Genomic DNA, 14,144 nt, shown 5'->3' with positions numbered 1-14,144 from the left:
ATTCAACTTATGAGGCTCAGCAAAGTGTCACAAGGCTCAGTAAGTGTTGTGGACTATTATTTTAAGGTGTATTACTTTTGTTTATGTTGCATTTGTTTAACTCTGTGAAGCTGTTATACTTTGCCTGTCTAAAACACCCGATGGTCTAATAAAGAAATAAATGGCCAATAGCAAGGAAAAAGGATAGGTGGGGCTGGCAGGCAGAGAGAATCAATAGAAGGAGAAATCTAGGAGCAGAAAAGAAGTAGCCAGAGAAGAAGGAGGACCAGTGGCCAGCCACCCAGCTACTATACACAGCAAGCCACGGAGTAGGAGTAAGACTTATAGAAGTAGGAAAAGGAAAAAGCACAGAGGCAAAAGGTTGATGGGATAATTTAAAGTTAAGGAAAGCTGGCAAGAAATAAGTCAAGCTAAGGCTGGACATTTATAATTAAGAACAAGCCTCCATGTGTGATTTCTTTGGGAGCTGGGTGGTGGGCCTCCCAAAAGAGCAAAAACAAACAAAAACAAGTAACCAATTATTGGGCAGAAAAAATATTTCTACTGCCCCAGATGCTGGCAAGTTATACAAGAATCTCTAAGAATGAAGCCTTCATGAGTTGTGTCCCTGATGCTGGGATAAGTTGTGGCATTTGAGTAGCACATACTCCTGTAGATAACCTAAAGAAAATCACTGGTTCACTAAGCTGACATTGGGTGAAATCTTTTCTATGGTCTGTCCTGGTACCAGGTAGGGTGGCTCATACCTATAGCCTCAGCACTCAAGAGGTAAAGGCCTAGGTAGAAAACTCAGGCCTGAGCTCACACAAGCTCAAAGTTACTCTCAACTACATAGATAGTGCAAGGGCAGCCTGGAATATATGAGACTCTGGCCTTTAATAAAGAAATGAATGAATACTTAATTAAATAAAAATTAGTAGAGGTCCATTTCAAGGATAACAAATTTCTAACTCTGTGTTGAATACATTCTCAGGTCAGAGAGACAAACCCAATTCAGAGAATGAGAACAAGTTCCAGTAGACACATGACCATATAATTCCTTTATGTAGAGCTCTGCCAGAAATCTTAAGGAAAAATAATTGTTAGAATTCTCAACATTAATCTTCTTGAAGCTTGGACAGCAAACATTTATTAATCAAGTCTTATCCACTCTTATTCAGCAGAGATCTTCTGTAGTTCAATCCTGGCTATTATCACTGGCATTATATATGAAGAACCAATGTTCATTCTAGTTCTCAAATAACTAAATTATAATGTGACCAAATAATTTATTAAGAATAAAGGACATTAGAATCATGAGTAGCAAATGAAAATAGGCAAAGAATGAGGTACTTATGATACGTGAATGTAATGAGCAGGCCCAGGTATGGGAGACCCAAAGTATCTTCATAACCTACTGAGAATGGGGAAGGTAAGGCAATGAGGGAACTGGAGAGGATGTGCTTGCTTTGAAGGAGCTATCCTCTCATTTACCTATTGTAATGTCAGAGCTATTTTTGGTTTTTGCATCATGTTATTCTGAGAATATTTTAATCTAATATATGTTTAATGTATGCTATTATTTACTAGTTTCTAACAACACTGACTAGACAAGTAATACTTTAAACATAACACTACATTAAAAGTAGCAGAGATAAAACCATTCTGCAAGTCACCAGGGAAGAAAGAAGCAGAGACAGCATTAACTTCCAGAAAAGAACAGAAAAAAGAAAAGAAAATTTAAAAATGGATTTCACGTAACAAAATTACAATCAAATAAAACAATATATCCATTGGATCCATTTGGATTCAATTGACCTGTCAAATCTCAGCAGATAAAAATCTTAGCCACATAAACCTGAACACCTGAGTATGATCCCCAAACCCATGGTGAAAAGAGTGAACCTATTCACAAAAGTTATCCTGATATCTACACATAAGCTTACACGTGCAAAAACAAAAATATAAAGATATATATACATACATAAACATACACATGTACATCACACACATAGCATACATAAACAAACAAGCAAATAAACACCTACACTCACATATATACATGTGCACAAACAAATACACATACAACAGAAATTATACACACAGAGACATATATTCACACACTCAAAACCCATACTATTTTTTAAGATTTAAAATAAAATTCTTCTTTGTAACTATGTTTAGAAGGAATTATTTATTCTTTTAATTTAATCCCGAATTGCATATTGGCTTTTGCTGATATGTACTAAATGCTTATTACTTGTTTATATTCAAGAATCTGTATTGGATTCTGTAAATTATATCAGCGACTATGGTGATTAAATATTAAAATATCTCATCATTTTTGTTTTCAAACTGATGATTCCATAGTAGTGTGGATCACACAGTGTGTCATGAATATTAGTCTTCTTAGTCCTTTGAACTAGTGGGCTCCCCTCATAGCTCTTTTCCTAATCAGAGACAGTCTTGGAGGATGTTATTGGTCTTACTTTGTTGTGCTGAAGAGATGATTCTCAATTATGTAAGAATTATATTTCCTGTATATTTTATTAGATGAAAATTTCATTTGCTACTTACCAAATGTTTGCATCATCAAATTGAACTGTTATCTTTTGTGAATTGGCTATAATTTATTTACAGATCTCTCCCAATCTGTTCAAGGCTTTGATCCTTGGATGTGGAGCACTGTATGAAAATAGCATATACAGATATAGACAATAAAATAAAACAATGTATTGGGGTGAAGCTACAAGTTAAGAAATGGTAGTGCATGCACTTCTGCCGCAACTCTCATTTTCCCATAGATCATGAAGCTTCTTAAGTTTGGAAGGGCTTCTGTAGAAGGACTAACTGAAAATTTATGCCCAATTTGTTTGTGGCAAAGTTTCAGTGTGACTAGATATGACACCAACTTTAAAGTGAGGTGTTGTTTCGGCAGCACCCAATAAATTCTCCTGAGGCTATATCTTTTGCTAAACTTCTCAATTAGGAAAGTGAGAAGCCTAGCTGGGGTCATGAAGTAGGTTTAGTGGTAAAGTGGGGATACTTCACTTAGCCTGCCTAGGTTTAAATGCTGGCATTTAAAGATAATGCATTTTCCATTTATCTTTGTAACTGCGTGAGTTACTTAGTTACTAAATATGAACTTCACAAGCTACAACTGCACAACACAAAATTGTGCAATACTGGTAACTGTTGATGTAGCTTAATAGTACACCTCTCATCTCTCATCTAGTATGTCCAAGGTCATGGGTTTGAGCCCAAACACAAGGACAGAAGGAAGGGAAAGGAGAGACCTGTTCAATGAACAAATGCAAGGCAGTCTAGATATTCTTTCCTTTACGTACAGTAATGGCAGGTAAATATTATTAGACTAATGCTTTATGACACAATGAAACGTGCAATGGCATACACCTGTAACACCCAGTAACTCATAGGTCTGAGGCAAGAGGATAGCTTGGACCAAGAGTTCTGGATTGTAGTACATAATGCCAATCGGGTGCCCACACTATGCTCAGTATAAGCATGTGTGTTGGCTAGTCTTAAGTCAACTTGACACACAAACTAGAGTTATCTGAAATGAGGAAACCACAATTGAGAAGATGCCTCCATAAGATCCAGCTGTAAGGCATTTTCTTAATTAGTGATTGATGGCAGAGGGCCCAGCTCACTGTGGGTGGTTCCATCCCTGGGCTGGTGGTCCTGAGTTCTATAAGAAAGTAGCCTGAAAAGGGCAGGGGAGCAAGCCAGTAAGCAGCACTCGTCCATGGCCTCTGCATCAGCTCCTGCCTCCAGCTTCTATCCCTACATGAGTTCCTGCCCTTGCTGCTTTTGATGATGAACTGTTATATAGAACTGTAAGCCCTCCTCAACAAGTTGTTTTGAACATAATGTTTCATCACAGCAAAAAGTAACCCTAACTAAGACAGCATGATTAACCTCCCAGAAGCAGAAAATCAGCAAGATGAATAAGGAGATTTGAATTGTCCCAGCTAGCAAGGAAATGGAACAAAAATAAAATAAAATAAAACCTAGACGTTCACTTAAAAAATGATGTTGGAGTCTTTGAATAAAGAATGCCCCAAACTGAATACTTCTAATTAACTTAATTTTTTTTGTTTCATTAAAAAAAAAAAAAAAGACTGACATGTAACATAGAATGAATTCATACCCTGGCACTTATATCCTAGATAATTTCGTATTCAAAATCAATTGCAGATTTTAAAAAAAAAAAAAAAACTTCAAAATTTTCTACAATTTCTTTTCAAACTTATTCAAATGCCTGAGAATAAAAATGTCAGAATATCTTTAAATTAGTAAGCTAATGATTCTGAATCGTGTCAGAAAATATTTTTAGCTCTGAAGTTCAATTTTCAACTCTCTGACATATATGTATGATATAAATATATCTACATATATATGACATAAAATTATTTTAAATAAAATCAACTCAAAGTGTCACCCACTACTGTACCCTCTAAGACAACAGTATCATTAATGCATCATAAGAGGTCTCTCACTCTACACACTGTAATGTAAAAATTACTCAGTTTCGGAGGATGTAGGTAAGACATGACTATCCCCAAAACAATCAGTACAGTAAATAACTTTCTCTTTAAGACAATCACAATGCTTACAGCTGCCACAACACCAAAACAAAATACTTTCATAAATGTCTTTGAACACTCAAGCTCAAATCTAAGCCAAAGCTTTAGCAGGTACTAGGGTTTTTTATATGAAACTAATAAATACAGTGGCAAAATAATAATAATAATAATAATAATAATAATAATAATAATAATAATGAACCTATATATCAAATCCAGCCTCTAAAGAACTACATTTCATCCTACCACATGAAAGAATGAAAACAAAAACCTGCAAGCTAGCTCTTTCCTACAGCCTAGACAGGATGCAGGCCTGTGAGTACCACCGCAGATACACAGAAATAAGCATGGGCTCCATTTTTCCACAAAGGAATGTTACAAAATGTAATGCATAATTCAAATATGCAGAGATGTTTGGCTTCAACTGCTACCCTGTCTTTTATATATTTTTAAATCTTTACCGGGGGATAATAGCAATATTATTCTAGATTACTCTGATGTTTAAGGCAATGAAGATTCCTAAAATAAGTAAACAGTACATTCTGTCTACTAACATTAAAGCTTTGCACATGGCAGTTACTAAAAGCCCTTCAGGGAAGGCTCCCTAAAGACAAAATGTACTGATCCTTGTGGTGATGTCACATGAAATACAGAAGGCTAACTCTTGGTGTTCTTTACTCAAGAGTGGCCCTGATTTATTCTAAAGAGTTTTGGTCTTCTTATGCAAACCTAAAAGAGTAGTCTAAGCTAAGAGAGTCTGATTAGTAGCCATGAACAAAGGCCATTCTCTTTATGTACCAAACTGCACAAGCAATATGATAAGGACAAGGAGTGAGGAACTTGTCTTCATCCATCTTTGACTGGAATTTCATAAGGTAGAAAGTTGTTTTCTTGGCCCTACTAACTCTAACATATGTATTTTCCAACATATGTAGAGGGAGAGGGTGCTGCTTTCAACACCTCACTGCTTCTAATGGAAGGTCTTAGACCTGGTCACCACAGCTCAGACACACATACATTGTTCTGAGTTGGGAGTATGCAAGAACACAATAGAAAAATAAGAAACATGATATACTGGGGCATTCCAAACCATAAGACTACAGGGAGCTAAGTATGTTTTTCTTAGAGGACAGATAATTCTGAACAAGTTGAGTACATAGTATGTAAGTCTACTGTGTGCATAGTTATAAATGATCTCAAAGCACATTATTAGCTTGGTTTCAGTTTTGTGAAAGTCTGATTTGTAAGAGCAAGATCTGAACAGCATTTCTCAGAAAAACCATTCCCACATATACCTGCACAAATATGCAGCCCAGCACCTCTTTCTGAGCAGACTCTTGAGTACTCCCCAATCAAAGACAGCTTATGTGCCAGGAAAGGAATGTAAGACTACAGGGATGATTACGAGGATCATCTTAGTTTAGTAAAACCATGACTAACTATATAAACACCTTCTCAGGTAGCATAACCCTGTTAAATACAAAAGTACTGTTGCTCTGGAGTACCTTGGTATACTCTACAAGTCAAGGGAACAGAGAGCTAAATGGTCCTGATTGAAGGAAATAACAATGTCAAAGATGTGTAGATAGAGTATTAGAGACCTCTTGGAAACAAAAATGATCAGACTAAACTGCTACTAGATCAAAGTTGGAGAGAAATGGGAGTTTTAAATGATACTGTGAAAAAGAACATCTTAGAAAAACTGAAACAGCCTTCAAATCCACAACTTTAGTTGAAGATATTGAACTCCAAAAACTTGTAGCAATTTGGAAGAGGTATTGAGTTTGATACCAATGATGGTATGGGATTTCTAGTCAATCAAAGCCAGATCTTAAGAACACAGCTTTCTTGCCCACTACATTATCAACAGGTCATTCATTAATCATTTCAGCTGAAACCTATATCCCACTCCCTCCACCCCATTACAGAGATACCACCAGAAGGTAAGCATCAAAGGACAAAGAAAGCAGTACTGTAACCTATGCAATGCCAAATATTCTCAACTCTGGTTTCCAGACCAGCACCAACATGAAGCAAGCACAGTCTCAGTAAATAGAGCTTTTCTTTCAACTAGCCACCTAAAGTAGTGACAGTTTTCTCTACCAAATAAGCCTGATAGCTTATAATCAAAGATCTCTCACAGAAAAAATTGTTAGGTATTCTAATCAGTTTTGTTTTCTTTTAAAATAGCCTTTTGTAATAATTCTTTTCTGAGACATCCAATTAGAAATGAGAAATAAATAAAGTGAAATTATTTCATAACATATGGATGAATGATTTATGATGAATGTCTATATTATGAAGAAGATGTAGAGTACAGGTTATGCTACACTCATCAGTTAATGCTGTATCTCCAACAGAGACTTTATCAGGCACTTTTTACACTCCTTGCCTAGCTATGAAAAAGCAAAAGTCTGCTTACAGTAACAAAAACCTTTACTCATCAACACTTAGAAATCATGAATTCTACCATTTAGAATGAATTTTTTAAAAAGCCAATAATAAGACTAACAAATAGGGCATCCACAAAGCTACGAGTCTGTTTACCACAATCCATAACTAAGCCATACATTATGGGTTGCTCAAATGGTCAAAAGCTATATACATATACAATACTATAAATTTATAAGGTTATCTATCTTGGATATCAAAAATAGAGATCAAAAACAACTAAAGTCTAAAAGAAAATCACATTACATTTTAGTATAAGAAAAATAATTGACTAAGAATAGAAATGGTAATACTAAGAGTGCATAGACTACTGAAACATTCAAAATTTTCTATTAAAAGAATAAATTCCTGTTTTTAAGCAGGCAACACCAGTTACTTATGCAAAGTAGATTTTCAATTATCAGTTTATCATTTGCTAATTTGTACTCTTGGTGTTAGGCACATAAGGTTAGGCTCCCTAAATCCCTTGAAGATGTTCTCATCAAAATCCCTAAAATCAGTAAATGTTTTATCGTATATGAAAAAAAAAAAGTAGATTTCAACATTGTTTGTTCTGAAATAACGATATGAAAGGGTTTGAAAGAGGTCTGTAGAAATTATTTCCACACCCTGCATATATCTACTAGATTTTAAAATATCAAGTATTTCCTCCTTACTTAAGGAATCCTTTCAGGGGACCTAGCTTCCCTGGGATTAGAGTTTCCAAGTGATGTCAATTAGCCCAATTAGCAATGTACACGCGGTAGGAAATAAGACTACTCAAGATCCTTGTATGCTTGAATCCTGAAAAATTTCCACATTATGTCTTATATAGAGCCCGTGAATTAGCTCCCCAGACCGTTCTACTAAACCAATGGCGTTTTCTGGGATCCTTGCTTAACTATAAACAGTGAAATAAGTAAGATCTGATGTAGCCATCATGACTTACAGAAATAAACAGGGCTGGGAGTGTGGCTTGGGGACACAGTGTACTTAGCACGTGTGAGAGCCTGAGTTAGGCCCTGCACAACAAACCAACCAGCAAACACTTAATAAGCATATGAAGAATTGTCCCCATCAGTAGGTCCAAAGAAACCATCAACTTATCCAGTATATTCACACCACTGATGCCAGAACTGTTGCATGCATTATCTCATTCCGTTTGTAAGTATTATTTTTTCATATTTAATCTATAGTGTTCTTATGTTTCAAAAACAAAAACAAACAAACCTAATCAGTGCCTGTCAATCAGCAAGAAAAAGGACCTTACTCTTACAACTCTATTGAAGTACTTTAGCTAACAACCTGTGCTGTTTTGAATGAGCCCCAAAGGCTCATATTTGAATGCCTAGTATGCATTTGGTAAAAGCATTTAGAAATGATTAAGAGGTGTGTCACTGGGGAAGAGCTTTGAGTTTTCAAAAGCCCAAAGCCCAATTTATTTCCTGTTAGCTCGCACTCTCTCTCTCCCCTCCATCCCCCCATCCCCTTTCTTTCTCTCACATAAGCTCTCAACTACTGCTCTACTACCATGCCTGCCAAAATGACCATGGACTCATACTCTGAAAGTGAACACAAATGAGCCCCCAATTAAATGATTTCTTTTATAAGTTGCCCTGGTCATGGTGTCTTTTATTCTTTTTAATTTTTCTTTTAAATTTTGAGCTAATAACTACAATATTTCTCTCTTTCCTTTCCTACCTCCAAACCTTCCTATGCACTCCTTCCAACTCCCCTTCAAATGCATGGCTTCATTTTTCATTATTACTGCATGAATGTGTGTGTACATATGTATGTGTGTATTTCTAAATATAACCTGCTCAGTTGGTACTTGTATGTATGTTTTCAGGACTGACCAACTGGTAAGCTCTTCCCTATGCAACAACACCTCTCCCAATCCCAGCTTTCCTTTGTTGCCTATAGTTCTTTTCATAGGGTTAAGACCTCATGGACTTCCCCTTTCTACTTTGTCATGTCCATTTGTGTTGTCCTTGTCCAGTTAACATTTGGGCAGTCATGTTGGTGGGGGTGGAGTTAGCTTCTGACATTACTAGGAGACACATCTCACATCAAGCACTAGAAGAGTATTTGACATGCAACCTAAACAAGGGAAGGTAGGGAAATCCTGCTTATTTTCACAACTTACAGTAACAAACCTAGCCTATGAAACAATTTGATTTTTGGCTGGTGAGGTCAAACCTGAGCCTCTAACCTACTGACCTAAAAGAAGATGAAGAGATGACATTTTTAAGCATCAACCACATGGTGCTTTGATAAAGCAGCAATAGAAACTAATGTACTCTCAAAGCAGCATCACTGGGACCATAGAAAAGGAAGGGTAAGGGAAATGCCCACATGGTACATGTAGAACATTTTAAATTAGCTAGCCTAATGTGTGTATCAATAATTATGTGTGTAGTTAAATAAAATGCCCCAAACTAAGAAGTAATATGAGTGAATGTTCACATACATATGTCTTCTTCCCTTACAGCAAATCTTTAAAGTAAAAAGGGGTCTTTCTAATTTTGTTGAAAAATACTTTCCTGAATATGATATATATATATATAGCAAGAGTAGGAAGGTTGGACCTCAGATCCACCTGCTTCCTAACACTTCAGCCAGCTGAGAGCCTAAGGTAGACCAACATCCACAATTCTTCACAGGTTGCAGTCCATTCCTACTACAAAAATGTAGGAAAATGGTCTTATTGCTTATGGCTGTCAACAAACAAGAAATGTCTTATTTTGATCAATATTACCAATTAGTTCTGAAACCTATAATAAACAAGTACTAAGCCATTTTTCTGATGATCTGAATATCTACAATTCTTACTTATTCTGCCAGATTTAAAGATCCAAATCATGATACCACATTACAACTTCACAGTTACACAGCATTTCAACACAGAAGAAAGCATTTTACTTCAGTGCAAACACTAAGGGTACAGGTCAAGGCATGTATGCTGAATGTCCTATTTCTCATTAAATAGAATGTGATTACTGACTAATAGGAAGTAGTAGTTCAGTTTTGTGCCTTTGTAAACAACTCCTCAGAAACAGACATTAATTGTTTTCTTCAGTGGTATAGCCACAGGACACATGCTCATGCTTCATTAAATAACCCCACCCATTCTCATGCAACTCTAATTAAACTAAGTAGTTCACCAACTAAACCAGACAACAACAGAAATATAAAAACAGGAGGGGAACTTGTTGGGAAGAAAAGGGATTCAGTAGGAGTGGGGAGGGGATGTGAATGGGACTGAAGGCTAAATAACCTATCTATCTATCTATCTATCTATCTATCTATCTATCTATCTATCTATCTATCTATGAATCTGTCAAAAAGAATCAAAATAAACTTCTTAAACAAGAATTCATTCAAATGCTTCTTGGGTTGCCAAAGGCTAGAATTTTATATATATTTTAATGTCATGCAATCTTCTAAATACACGTGTAACTAAAGAGTGATTTTTCCTTAAATCCACAAAATGGTCCTACATACAATTGTTCTTCAAGTGGAATAAACAACATTTACTTGTAACACAAAGTAGCTAAGCTAAGGCCCATAAGTTGCATTTATAATTTTTTTTTAACTGATTCTATGTCAACTTCATACTGTGAAATAGTTTCAGTAAGATACAGCCCTCTGCTGTTTGCTTCTCCTGAAGCTACAGGAAGGGGAAATTACCATCAGTTTTTTGAACAATGTCCCTCTTTTAATGCCACCAGGTGAAAGCAATCTGATTTAATACCAACTGTTCATTGTAGATGAAAAGACAAAGTATATGAGCTACAATAAATACAGTTGACAAGAGCTACGAACAGAACTTGTATACCCACTTTAATGTTAAAATAGATTTTAAAGTACGTTTGACATTATTACTACTGAGAAAATCACATTTGCGTTAAGGAAGCTTTAGTAATTTCTTTTTACCACAATCCCTCCACCACCAATAGTTCCAAATTTAACTACTCACTTTCTTTTATAACCTGTTTTCTAAAGCCACTGACTGAACTTTAACAAGAGAAATCCAAGTCTACTTAATTCATAGCCAAGAGAAAATGTTGCAAGAAACCCAAGTGCTAGGTTTAAGAGAGAAAGGAAGAATCCACAGCAAAAAATCCAGTCAGAGTAAACTGTCCTATAATAATCTCAAAATAGAAAATTTCAGGAATGAGTTTCCAACTCATGGAAAGTAAATATACCAAAACTGAAAAAAAAAAAATTCTATAGCAAGAGGTACACAGTGTGAATGATGAAAACCAATGCTGTACATGTTAAACTAGAATACACACTATATATGCTTAACTTTTCAGGTAAAACTTACCAATTTAGCAACTTTGCCATAGTCAATCCATCTGACAGTAGCAAAATTTGTAGACTCAGCACAATTGAAACCATGATTAAAACCAGCATGATATCCATAAGGAAAAGTGATCATAAACTCTCCAGCCTCCTGGGTGATCTGTAGGGTTTGATGAAACAACGTTTAATAAGACTACATTTCCATTTTCTATTTTTAAGAAAACAAAACATGTCATGATATCACAACTATTTTAAAATGACAGAAGTTCTAGATGCTGAGATGGTTGAAAGTGCCTGAAAACTTGAGTTCTGTCTCTGGGACCCACAATGCAAAAGGAGAACGTGTGTTGTCAGTGATTACTGGGATTGAATATGAACTCCACTCCTCATCTACAGATACAACAAGAAAAAGGATCTACTACTACCATCTATGTTCTGTGCTTCTCTTTCACCATAACTTCTCCAGATGTGACATTCTGTCGTTACTGCTCTTTCCAGATGCTCTATATGTTCTTGATGATAGCCTACTAATGATGTTAAGCATATATTTATGAATGAAAAAATAATTTTACCACTAGAACAGACATAAAATAGCTATAGTGATTTTCCAGCCTTGAACATCAACTACAGGTGACAAAAGAATAAATGAATAAACAATATGAAATGAAATTCAGAAGAATAATAGTCAGGAATAAGAGGTCTGTCAATCCTAGAAAAGATACCAGTTATTCTACAATCTGTTGGTTTTTTTAAAAAAAGAAAATGAAGTAAAAATCTACCAAAATCTTAATGAAAGTTAGAGAAAATTTACCACTCAGTTCTCACTGACAAAGGATGCCCCTAGAGCATCTGAAATAAAGCCCAAGTGATGTTACATTAAGAGGAAACAATTCTCTTAATATTTCAGTTTTAAAATGTTGGGAAATGGATGAATATGTAGGTATATGCATTTAAATATTTCTCAATCCCACTATATAAATATAGGAGTGCACACTGTAACCAAACTGCCATCTTAGAGTTGTTATGGTGGTGAATTCTGAACAATTTAAGGAAGGTCAGATCATCACATCAAACACACAACCATAAAAAAAAAAAAAGCCATGAATAGCCAAAACAGCATATTTCTTATCACATTCATTAGTCCTATAGAAACCTCAAGACACAAAACTTAAAAAAAAAATCATCAACTATCATAAACTTTAAAAAATAATTCAAGGAATTTTATGACACAAACACTTTGCTGAACTGCAAAAGGATAACAAAAAGACCTTGAGTTATATAGAAGAATAAAAATACATACTTGAACAAAATAACAAAGATAATGCAGGATTTGGAAACTGAACTCAGTGGAGAAAGACACTGAAGAAAACACAAGCTTAAGTGAAAATGGAACTCAAACATTCAATATCTCACTTAAAAATTTCAGAAGAAGCCTTACAAATAGAATGAATCAAGCAAATGAGAGAATATTAAGACACAAAGTAAGGGATCATGACAATCAAAAAAAAAAGGGGGAAATTTAGAAAAGACAACTTCACAGGATAAGAACATACAGAAAATGTGGTACATCATTAAAATACTAAGTCCTCAAATTATAGGCATAGAAAAGGGAAAAGAGTATATAAGAGTGATACTGGCTTTGTAGAAGTTTGTGAGTGTGAGGGTTTTTGTTTTTGTTTTTCCTTTTGTTTTTTTAAAGAGTTTAAGAAGTACAGGTAAATATTGACTGCAGACAGAGCGAAAATTAGTCTCTTCCAGAAAATTATTAGTTATCCAACATTACTAAGTGGTCACTCCAGAAGCCACATGAGCAACAAAAAATGGACTCAACCAAATGTATTTATATATTTATGCAAAAATACACATATGCATGTAACAATAATTTTCAAAGAAAAAGAGGTTCTCAATTTTAGAGTGTGAGTAGATATAGGAGGACTTAAAGGGAGAGTACCTGGGAAATGCTGGACAAAAAAAAGGAAGGAGAAAATTACGTAATTTAATTTTAATTAAAAATGTATAAAAATAAAATATGAAAGGAATTTTATTAAAAATAAGAATGTTACAATACAATTTATGTAGAACACAAAACCATTCATCTAGATTATCTTTTCTAATACTTAGAATAAATATTAGGCAATCATTAGTAATATTTCTATTTTGTAAGTGAAGAAACTAAAGCTCTGAAAAATAATGTAATAGAAACCAGGAGTGAACCCAGCAGATGTAATTCTACAATCAATGACTGTCACAGGCTCCTGTGATATCGGAGAATGAATTCCTTGAGGAACATTATTGTCATCATGTGCCCTGCATCAAGGTGGAAAACAGAAATGCACAATTCCACATGACACGCCATTGTCAATAATTAAGTTACTGGTACCTCGTTTCTAGGATCTTAAACTCCTCCTGTTACTTTCTATCCAAGCCACAAAAGCCCAACACACCCAGTGAAGTACTGTGTAGTAGCAAAGAAGCTGCAGCACAGGAAAGATTCAGTGTAGCATCTGCTTCGTTCTCTCCAAAGGTTGGAAAGGCTTCAAGCCCCAAAACCCCATCATGGTAAAAACAGCCTACTCTGCACTACTGATAATGTATAAAACCCTCTTGTAACACGGGTCATGAGACTATCCTACCAATACCTAACTAAACCAGCTTTAACCCACAGGTGATCTGCTTCCCAAAATGAATGATAGGCAAGCACACTAGCACTACTAAACTATATATACTAGACCTTGCATTTTTTTAATATAGCATCTTGCATTGTGTTTCAATGGGCCTCAAAAAAATCATAATGTTCCTAGATCTGTGTATTGTGTGCTG

General features: G+C 35.2%; 1 protein-coding gene across 1 annotated transcript in view; it reads right to left on the bottom strand.

Moving 5' to 3' along the window:
• Positions 1 to 14,144, bottom strand: part of Kdm4c (lysine demethylase 4C) — a 205,944-nt gene that overhangs the window by 116,623 nt on the left and 75,177 nt on the right. The window contains exon 8 of the mRNA XM_059254477.1: positions 11,347 to 11,484. Within this exon, the coding sequence (XP_059110460.1) occupies positions 11,347 to 11,484 (138 nt within the window). The remainder of the gene's footprint in view (positions 1 to 11,346; positions 11,485 to 14,144) is intronic.

Source organism: Peromyscus eremicus, chromosome 2, assembly GCF_949786415.1.
Source record: "Peromyscus eremicus chromosome 2, PerEre_H2_v1, whole genome shotgun sequence".
Classification (NCBI taxonomy): Eukaryota; Metazoa; Chordata; class Mammalia; order Rodentia; family Cricetidae; genus Peromyscus; species Peromyscus eremicus.
The sequence above is the reverse complement of the archived record's forward strand: the minus strand, read 5'-3'. Positions and strand labels throughout refer to the sequence as shown.